The sequence below is a fragment of the Anser brachyrhynchus genome (genome assembly GCF_964034855.1).
Source record: "Anser brachyrhynchus genome assembly, contig: SCAFFOLD_56, whole genome shotgun sequence".
Classification (NCBI taxonomy): domain Eukaryota; kingdom Metazoa; phylum Chordata; class Aves; order Anseriformes; family Anatidae; genus Anser; species Anser brachyrhynchus.
In genome coordinates, this window is record NW_027663703.1 from 501,323 (window position 1) to 511,000 (window position 9,678).

At 51.7% G+C, this 9,678-nt stretch overlaps 2 protein-coding genes and 1 pseudogene across 4 annotated transcripts in view; 1 reads left to right on the forward strand and 2 right to left on the reverse strand.

The window, feature by feature from the left end:
• Positions 1-9,678, reverse strand: part of LOC308186982 (olfactory receptor 14C36-like) — a 267,280-nt gene that overhangs the window by 55,068 nt on the left and 202,534 nt on the right. The gene's annotated exons all lie outside the window — the stretch shown is intronic.
• Positions 1-9,678, reverse strand: part of LOC308186989 (olfactory receptor 14J1-like) — a 211,239-nt pseudogene that overhangs the window by 16,667 nt on the left and 184,894 nt on the right. The gene's annotated exons all lie outside the window — the stretch shown is intronic.
• Positions 27-7,375, forward strand: LOC308186964 (olfactory receptor 14J1-like). Its single transcript, XM_080609113.1, has one exon. The coding sequence runs from the start codon at positions 40-42 to the stop codon at positions 1,051-1,053; it is 1,014 nt and encodes a 337-aa protein (XP_080465239.1). The 5' UTR covers positions 27-39; the 3' UTR covers positions 1,054-7,375.

Consider the following 9,678-nt stretch of genomic DNA (forward strand, 5'->3'; position numbering starts at 1 on the left):
AACTTCAAAATAACTGCCTGCAATTGGACAATCTTTTTGATGTTTTTTAATGAGAAAACTAAATTTTCCTCTGGTAAGTCTGTTGTACATTATTACTATTCTTTCTCTTTGTGCAGGACCACATCCCAAAAAAAGCAGATGTCCAACATCAGCTCTGTGAGCGAGTTCCTCCTGCTGGCATTCGCAGACACGCGGGAGCTGCAGCTCCTGCACTTCGGGCTCTTCCTGGGCATCTACCTGGCTGCCCTCCTGGGCAACGGCCTCATCCTCACCGCCGTAGCCTGCGACCACCGCCTCCACACCCCCATGTACTTCTTCCTCCTCAACCTCGCCCTCCTCGACCTGGGATCCATCTCCACCACTCTGCCCAAAGCCATGGCCAATGCCCTCTGGGACACCAGGACCATCTCCTATCAGGGATGTGCTGCACAGGTCTTTTTCTTTCTCTTCTTTATATCAGCAGAATATTTTACTCTTACTGTCATGTCCTACGACCGCTACGCTGCCATCTGCAAGCCCCTGCACTACGGGAGCCTCGTGGGCAGCAGAGCTTGTGCCCAGATGGCAGCAGCTGCCTGGGGCAGTGGCTTTCTCAATGCTGTCCTGCACACGGCCACTACCTTTTCCCTGCCCCTCTGCCAAGGCAATGCTGTGGACCAGTTCTTCTGTGAGATCCCCCAGATCCTCAAGCTCTCCTGCTCGGATGCCTACCTCAGGGAAGTTGGGGCACTTGTCTTTACTCTTTCCTTAGTGTTTCTTTCTTTTATTTACATTGATCTGTCCTATGTGCAGATTTTCAGGGCTGTGCTGAGGATGCCCTCTGAGCAGGGCCGGCACAAACTCTTTTCAATGTGCCTCCCCCACCTGGCTGTGGTCTCCTTGTTTGTCAGCACTGCCATGTTTGCCTACCTGAAGCCCCCCTCCATCTCTTCCCCATCCCTGGACCTGGTGTTTGCATTTTTGTACTCGGTGGTGCCTCCAGCAGTGAACCCCCTCATCTACAGCATGAGGAACCAGGAACTGAGAAATGCACTAAGGAAATTACTTTCATAGATACTCCTGAAGCATCAGTAATATCCTCCCCATCCTAACACTACTGAGAGAATTTCTCACAAAATGTTTTCTGAAATTGTTTTGTCTTATTTTTAAAATGTGTGATTATAATATTTTATTTTAAGAAAATTTCTTCTTATCCTCCTACCTGGTAATTTTTATTTTCACCCAGTCATCTAGTCTACTTTGAGAATCAAAATTCCTGTGTAGATGAAGACAATAAAGAAGCTATGAGATATTCAAAGCTCTCAGATCCCATCTCATTCTCTCAACAGAGAAGGGGCTCAGGGCCAAAAGCCCTGCTGTCACATTCAGGAACATCCCTGGTAGTCCTTGGGGCTGCCCATCCCTGCTCAGAGGGGCAATCTGAGGCTTCATGGAGAGGAACCTGGAGCTGCTCTGTGCCTGGGCCAGGCCTCTTGTGCTGGCCTGGGGAGCGGGGCTGGCCCTGCGGGGCACAGGCACTCTGTGCTGGGGATGTCCCAGGCAGGAGAGCAGGGCTCCTGCAGCTTCCCGGCCCTCCATCTCCTGAGCCGTGGCTGGCCCCAGCGCGGGGGCTGCTGGGGAGGCCCAGAGCCGCCTTTGTGCCAGCAGCTGCGGTGCCTTGCGAGGGGCTGGGGCTGTGCTGGCCGTGCCCAGAGCCCTGCAGCAGGCTGCGGTGGGCACTGCCCTGGGGCCAGCCCAGCCTGGGCTGCTGGGCTGGGGAGAGGTCCGGGAGGTGGGGAGAGGTGGGCAGGGGCTGGTCTGGGCTGGGCAGTGCCCGGCAGAGGGCACCAGCAGCGTCAGGGAGCGGTGGCAGCATGCAGGGGAGGGCTCCCAGCAGGGCTTGGTGCTGCAGAGCCAGGGCTGGGGAAGGGAGCCCCGAGCTGCAGGGGCAGGGGACACGAGGCTGCTCGGGGCCCTTGCTGGCCTGGGCAGAGCAGGAAGGGGGCCCAGGGCATTCGTCCCCTCACCGCAGCCTGCCACGACCTGCACGGCACTCACGGAGCATCCAGGGCCAGGCTCTGCCCCGTGGTGCGCAGAGAGAGGGCAAAGCCTCTCTGAAAAAGAGGCTGAAACTGAAAAAGGTCCCTCCGCTGCCCTGTGGTGTGACAGGGCCAGGGTGGGACAGGTTACCTTTATTGGATGTAGTTCTTGTGTAATTTGCATTGGTGATGGCACAAAAAGACAGCTCCTTCACCAGTGATGTACATCCTTCTTCATGTTAGGACACAACTCAACGTCCTTCACTCTGCTTTATCTCACAGATGAACTGGATTAGGTCTCCTTGATTACTCTGAGGCACAGTGCAGTGCTTTTTGCCTTCTGACACTCCAGCACAATATGTGTGACTTTCCCTTACTCTGCGCATTGACCTGACGGGTCATTTCACATTTTTCGATTTCAAAACCCTAGTTGGACAGGGACCATTTCCCCAACGTGGGGCAAGCTGATGGGTTCTGCCTCAGCAATTTGAAGCGTGCTATGCTTGAGTTTTTCAGCCTGTGTTTGCTAAAGATGACCCAGGAAGGGAAACGGATGTTCAAGTGTCTCATAGGAATAAGGAAGAGTATGATGGGATTCCAATGGCCATTTCAAATCTAGGTCTATCCCAGGAACCCACAGAAGAAGGGGTTTGTCTTTGAAGGGGTTTCCTGTGCTGGGCTGGGCTGCAGTTACAGGGACAAAGACCACTGCTGGCAGTGGAGGTGCCCTGGGAACTCCACCTGGCTCCACCGGATTTTCCCAAAGGGCTCCGGTCTCCTGCAGGTCTTTTCTGACATCTGCTGGTCCAGGGAAGTGCCTCAAACACAAGGCGGCGTCAGGACGTTTTCCATGGTTATGCTTATGGTCAGACAGCAAAGCTCTGCCCCAATACCCTGTAACTTTTTTTAGCACTTAACTAATATAGCAACCACTCATCAGCTCAAATGATTCAACTCCTTCCGTTAATTGTTTCATATGAAGTATAATTTCTATGATGAAGAAATGTGAATTTCCATGACTATATTAATCGCAGGAGAGGAAATACTGGTGTTCACCTGTACTTACACTGTCATTGCTTTGTCTATCATGGTGTGCTCCCTCATCTTCAAGGCAGAAAAAGCGTCTTCATTACACAGACCCTGCTGAATGTCCCCTTTCCAGCTGCCTCTCTGGACCTATGCACTTCCCATGGTTCTCCTGCTTTGCCCTCCCCTTACTCTTGGATCATTCAGACCGCTCTCACCAACCCAGTTGCTGCTTTGAGTTTCAGTGAGTTCCAGCTCGCCCATCTCTCAGCAGTCTGTCTAATGGTTTCCTTAGCAAGAAACCCATTCTTTCTCATTGAATTAGTATGATATGGATTAAATTAACACTATGATTTTAAATTTCCTATTAATCAGTGTAAAACAGATCATGTACAGTCATCCTTATGGGAAGGTAAACTTCACTGGAGGCAACATAATGAGGAACTTGAACTTTGCTTTTTTTTTTTTTTTTTTAATTGCAGCATGATTTCCTGTTGTTTGTTTTTAAATAGGAAAAACCCTGCTCTTCCTACCTAAGGAGGGCTTCAAAGGAGAAACCCTAGACTAGTATCTATAGGAAAAATGATGCTCTAAACTGAAACACAACAAAATTCAGCCTTTAAAATGAGGAAAATTTTTCATTAGATGCTCTTTGAAATCTTCCTCCTTAACTGCACTATGAAAGCTCTCCAATTAGCTGAACAAGTCTTGAAGACCTGAAGAAAACTGTGGGAGAGATATGGCTGCTTAGGACATTCTGCATTTTGATGAGCTCCATGTTGTATTTTGGTGCTCAGTCTATGAAGCTCAGGTACTGAGAGGAGAATGATGTAACCGCTTGAGAAGGTAAAGTCAGGAGGAAAAGTTGAAGTGACTTGGAGTATTCATGGCCCCACTGAGGGCTGTTCCTAACAAAGCCTCCCCAGGGACTTGTTAGGGCAGATAACTGGAGGCCATGATTGCAGACAGGCAAAGCGCTGTGCTGAGAAAAGTCTTGGTTGGTTTTGGTGAAGCAGAAGGGCCAAGGCCTGACCCCAGCCACTGGGAGGGGAGATCCTGCACCCCCCCGTCTGGCTCAGGGTTCTTCTTGGGGTCTGTATGATGTGGTGGGCAGTGTGATGCCACGAGAAGAACTTCATTAGGACACCTCCCCACCCCTGCACAGGGTATCAAGGAAGCAGTGAGGCCCCATTGCAATGACTCTATCTCGTCTCCTCAGAAGCTCTAGCCAGAGGGACAAAAACGTCAGGGCTGTTGGGGCCTTCCATTCCTGCCATCACCCTCTGCCTTGACATCTGCAGGCTTTCCTCTGCTGTTCCACACTTTGCCCTATTTCCTTGAAGTCTGCAGACACCCATGTCTGTCCACCACCTTGCTCTCATCCAGGACTTTCCATCATTTCACCAGTGTCTCATCAACCCTCATCAGGTGTTCCTTGAAACACAAAGCCATGGTCTGATTACAGACACTCTTTCGGTGACCTCTGTCACCACAGCACAGCGCTTTGAGGGACATTTCTTCCGCCTCGTGGCCAGTGACACCCCTCCAAGGTACACTTTGCGACAGTTTTTCTCTCCTGCTCTTTCCTACTACCAAAGAAAGCTCCATCAGGGTGGAAACCACTCCTGAAGCAGGCATCCCAACCCATCAGGCTCCTTGCGGCCTGTCAGCCACGCAGACAGAAGTCACCTCAGCAGCATCTCCCAAGGCCTGGGCCTGCTGCTGGCCTTGCAGCTTCTTGGCTAGACACAGCCAAGCCTTGTGCCTCCTGCTGTCCAGTCCTGGCCTCAAGCAGAAGGGACAGGGCAAGCCCTCTGCGGGCCTTCTTTGTGTCTGGGTCCTCCTGGGGATGGAGGCAGAGGGGATCCCACAGGCAGCATGCCAAGCAGGGGCCTTCTGCTGGCCTAGCAGGGCCACTGGCAGATGTCAGCCCCAAAGTGCACATCCCAGGGAGAAGCCAAGGGTGACCTGCCACCTGCAGACACAAGGGACCTCACAGTCCCTTTGCGTGACACGTTCCTGCTGCTGCCCTATCAGCTGCAGAGACAGAAGTGACCTCCCAGTCACTGCCCCAGTCCCATTCCTCCTGCTGGGGCAGGACATCCTGAGGCAGAGCTGAGCTCAGCAGAGCATTCCCACCCATCTCCTCCTTGTGGCCCACAAGCTGATCAGATCCATGGCCCCTCACATCCATCTCTGAATGCCATGGGACTGCACGGCAACCTCACAGTTCCTGCCCTGCCGCAAGGGGCCAAGCACCTAAAGTTAAGGGTCAGGTGAGAGGCTGAAAGTGAGGAGGTTAATGCACAGGAACGAGGGCTTTGTCTGGTTACTTTTTACATTTGCGTTTAGGGACCAGGGCTCACCTTTCTGGGTTAGAGTTTAAGCAAATATTTTGTGGGTAGGTTTGATGTTCTGCTTGGGGTGTCATGTCTGTGGTTAGGGGATGGGCAGGCTTTGAGGTTTAGGGTTTTGTTTAGGTTTTTGGTTGTTGTTTAACCCTTGAAGTCTAGGGTTAAATAGAGCAATTACAAGCTAGTGCTAAGGGCAGGGATCAAGGTAAGCAAGAGAGTAAATGTAAGGGAAAGAGGCTATGGGCTGAGTTTTGGCTTCAGTGCATACTTTGAGCTCAGGCATAAGAGTAGTGGATTCCTGTCGGGGTGTGGGGTAGCAGTTCGATTTATGAATTAAGGTTACTGACTGAACCTGGGGAAGGGCCTCACATGACTCTTTTAAGTCACGGTTACAGCAGCATCAGCATAACCTGAACCCTCTTACCTCTACAAATTCCTTAATTTCTGCTGGCCAAGCCCCTATTCCCTCCTCCAAATCTCACATCTCTCCTGTCCATGCTTCTCCTGACCTCCCCATATCAGTCATCTCATTGGGATCAGCTTTCTGATGGCTTTCATGATCTCAGAGTTAAGGTTTAGGAGAGGGTTTAAGGTGAGGAGGTTAATGCACAGGAACAGGGGCTTTGGGTTAGAGATTAAGCAACTGTTTAGTGGGAGGGTTTGGTGTTCTGCTGGGGGTGTCAGGTCTGTGGTTAGGCTATGGTAAACTTTGCGCTTTAGGGTTTTCTTTAGCACTGGTAAGAAGTTCTCTAGGATTAAAAAGAGCATTTTAATGCTAGTGTAAAGGGAAGGGATCAGGGTGAACAAGAGAGCAAGTGTAAAGGTAAGGGGCTGAGCTTTGGCTTCACGGGATTCTTTGAGGTCAGGCAGTAGAGTAGTGAATTCCTGTCAGGGTGTGGAGCAGCATTTAGGTTTAGGGATTGTCCTGGTTCCAGTTAGGACAGAGTTAATTTTCCTCCTAGTAGCTGGTAGGGCGCTATGTTTTGGATTAGGATGAGAAGAGCGCTGATAACATGCTGATGTTTTAATTGTTGCAGAGCAGTGTTTACACCAGGCCAAGGACTTTTCGGCTTCTTGCTCTGTCCTGCCAGCGAGCAGGCTGGGGGTGCAGCAGGAGCTGGGAGGGGACAGACCCAGGACAGCTGACCCAAACTGGCCAAAGGGGTATTCCATACCATCTGGCGTCATGCTAAACAATATCTAGGGGTGGCTGGCCGGGGTGGGGGGCCGGCTGCTCGGGGATAGGCTGGGCATCGGTCAGCGGGTGGTGAGCAATTGCATTGTGCATCACTTGTTTCGTACACATTATTATTATTACTATAATTATTATTATTATCCCTTATTTCCTGTGCTAATAAACCCTTTCTATTTATCTCAACCCACAAGTTTTCATTTCTCTCTAATTCTCCCCCCATCCTAGAGAGGGAGGGGGAAGGTTGAGCGAACCTCTACAATAATTCTGTAGAGGTAAGAGGCTTCAGGTAATGTTGATGCTGCTTTAACACTGAATTGAAACATCGATACAAGGCCGTTACCCAATTTTAAAGAGTAACCTAAATCCCTAAACCTCAGTGCTGCTCCAACACCCCGACAGGAATCCGCTAGTCTAATGCTTGAACTCAAAGCACTCTGTGAAGCGAAACTCAGCCCGTAGCCCCGTCACAAAACCACAGAATCGCGGAATCGAAGGGGTTGGAAGGGACCTCGGAAGACCACCGGCCCCAACCCCCCTGCCTACAGCAGGCGGCCCAGGCGGGCGTCCAGACCGGTCTTGAACATCTCCAGAGAAGGAGACCCCGCAAGCGGAGCAGAGGGGCAGCGTCACCTCCCTGCACCCACTGGCCACGTGCCTTCGGACGCCCGCCAGGATTCCCTTGGCCCTCTTGGCCACCAGGCCTTCTCCTCTCCTCTCCTCTCCTCTCCTCTCCTCTCCTCTCCTCTCCTCTCCTCTCCTCTCCTCTCCTCTCCTCTCCTCTCCTCTCCTCTCCTCTCCTCTCCTCTCCCCTCCCCTCCCCTCCCCTCCCCTCCCCTCCCCTCCCCTCCCCTCCCCTCCCCTCCCCTCCCCTCCCCTCCCCTCCCCTCCCCTCCCCTCCCCTCCCCTCCCCTCCCCTCCCCTCCCCTCCCCTCCCCTCCCCTCCCCTCCCCTCCCCTCCCCTCCCCTCCCCTCCCCTCCCCTCCCCTCCCCTCCCCTCCCCTCCCCTCCCCTCCCCTCCCCTCCCCTCCCCTCCCCTCCCCTCCCCTCCCCTCCCCTCCCCTCCCCTCCCCTCCCCTCCCCTCCCCTCCCCTCCCCTCCCCTCCCCTCCCCTCCCCTCCCCTCCCCTCCCCTCCCCTCCCCTCCCCTCCCCTCCCCTCCCCTCCCCTCCCCTCCCCTCCCCTCCCCTCCCCTCCCCTCCCCTCCCCTCCCCTCCCCTCCCCTCCCCTCCCCTCCCCTCCCCTCCCCTCCCCTCCCCTCCCCTCCCCTCCCCTCCCCTCCCCTCCCCTCCCCTCCCCTCCCCTCCCCTCCCCTCCCCTCCCCTCCCCTCCCCTCCCCTCCCCTCCCCTCCCCTCCCCTCCCCTCCCCTCCCCTCCCCTCCCCTCCCCTCCCCTCCCCTCCCCTCCCCTCCCCTCCCCTCCCCTCCCCTCCCCTCCCCTCCCCTCCCCTCCCCTCCCCTCCCCTCCCCTCCCCTCCCCTCCCCTCCCCTCCCCTCCCCTCCCCTCCCCTCCCCTCCCCTCCCCTCCCCTCCCCTCCCCTCCCCTCCCCTCCCCTCCCCTCCCCTCCCCTCCCCTCCCCTCCCCTCCCCTCCCCTCCCCTCCCCTCCCCTCCCCTCCCCTCCCCTCCCCTCCCCTCCCCTCCCCTCCCCTCCCCTCCCCTCCCCTCCCCTCTCCTCTCTTCTCTTCTCTTTTCTCTTCTCCTCTCTTCTCTTTTTGTTTATTTCATCCCCATAGAGCCCCATAGCGACCCCACAGGCACCCCATAGGGACCCCACAGCGACCCCACAGACCCCCAAGATCCGTCCCCCCCCACCCCACCCAATTTTGGGTCATCTCAACCCAAACCCAGCCCCCGCTATTTACTGCGCCTGTTATTTATTAATTAGGAAATTAAATTATTGTCATCGTTTTTGGGGCTGTTTGGGGTATTTTCTCCGGTTTCCCCCCCGACCCCATAATAAAGTGGGAAAAATCCCCAAAATTTTCCTCGGATGGGGTCTTCGGGGAAGAATTGTCTCATTTGTTGTCGTCTGACCCAAAAGTACCTTTTTTTAGCTTAAAAAGTGGGGGGGCAGGAGATGAGATCGGATCCCGCAATTTTGGTAAAAAGACAAAACAGAGACTTGTGGGGTTTTGTTGGGTTTTATTGGGAACTGGTAAAATACCCCAAAATGAGAAATGTTGAAAAATAGGAAATATGGCAAAGTGATTAAATACCCCGAAATGAGAAATATTTGAAAACAACAAATATCTGAAAATGAGAAAACATCCCTAAATATCAAATATTTAAAAATAACAAATCTCTCAAAATGATTAAATATCCCAAAATGAAAAACAGTTGAAAATAACAAATATCTGAAAATTAGAAAATATCCCAAAATTACAAATATTTGAAAAAAACAAATATCTGAAAATGATCAAATATCCCCAAATGAGAAATATTTGAAAATAACAAACATCTCAAAGTGATAAAATACCCCAAAATTACAAATATTTAAAAATAACAATTTTCTCGAACGATAAAATATCCCAAAATTACAAATATTTAAAAATAACAAATATCTGAGAATGATAAAATATCCCAAAATGACAAATATTTAAAAATAGCAAATATCTGAGAATGATAAAATATCCCAAAATGACAAATATTTAAGAATAACAAATATTTCAAATTGACAAACATCTCAAAACGATAAATATCTCAAAATACTTCCAAACGACAGGTATTTCCCCAAAAAAGGCTTCGTTTCTTCGTCCACCAGCCGTTGTGCTTACAGCCAGCACCGCCAAGACCCCAAAACCTACAGAATTTTTAAAAAAAAGGCGTTAGTGTACTGAAATTTAGGAATTTTGCCCCTTTTCTACTGATTTTGGGGGGTCAAAGGGGAATTTTGCCCTTTTTCTACTCATTTTTGGGGGTCAAAGGGGAATTTTACCCTTTTTCTACTTATTTTTGGGGGTCAAAGGGAAATTTTGCCCTTTTCTACTCATTTTTGGGGGCTGAAGGAGAAATTTGCCCTTTTTCTACTCAGTTTTGGGAGCTGAAGGGGAATTTTGCCCTTTTTCTACTCATTTTTGGGGGTCAAAGT

What these genes read in the sequence shown, in the direction of transcription:
- LOC308186964 (XM_080609113.1), top strand. Translation starts at nt 40, where the DNA reads ATGTTTTTTAATGAGAAAACTAAATTTTCCTCTGGTAAGTCTGTTGTA.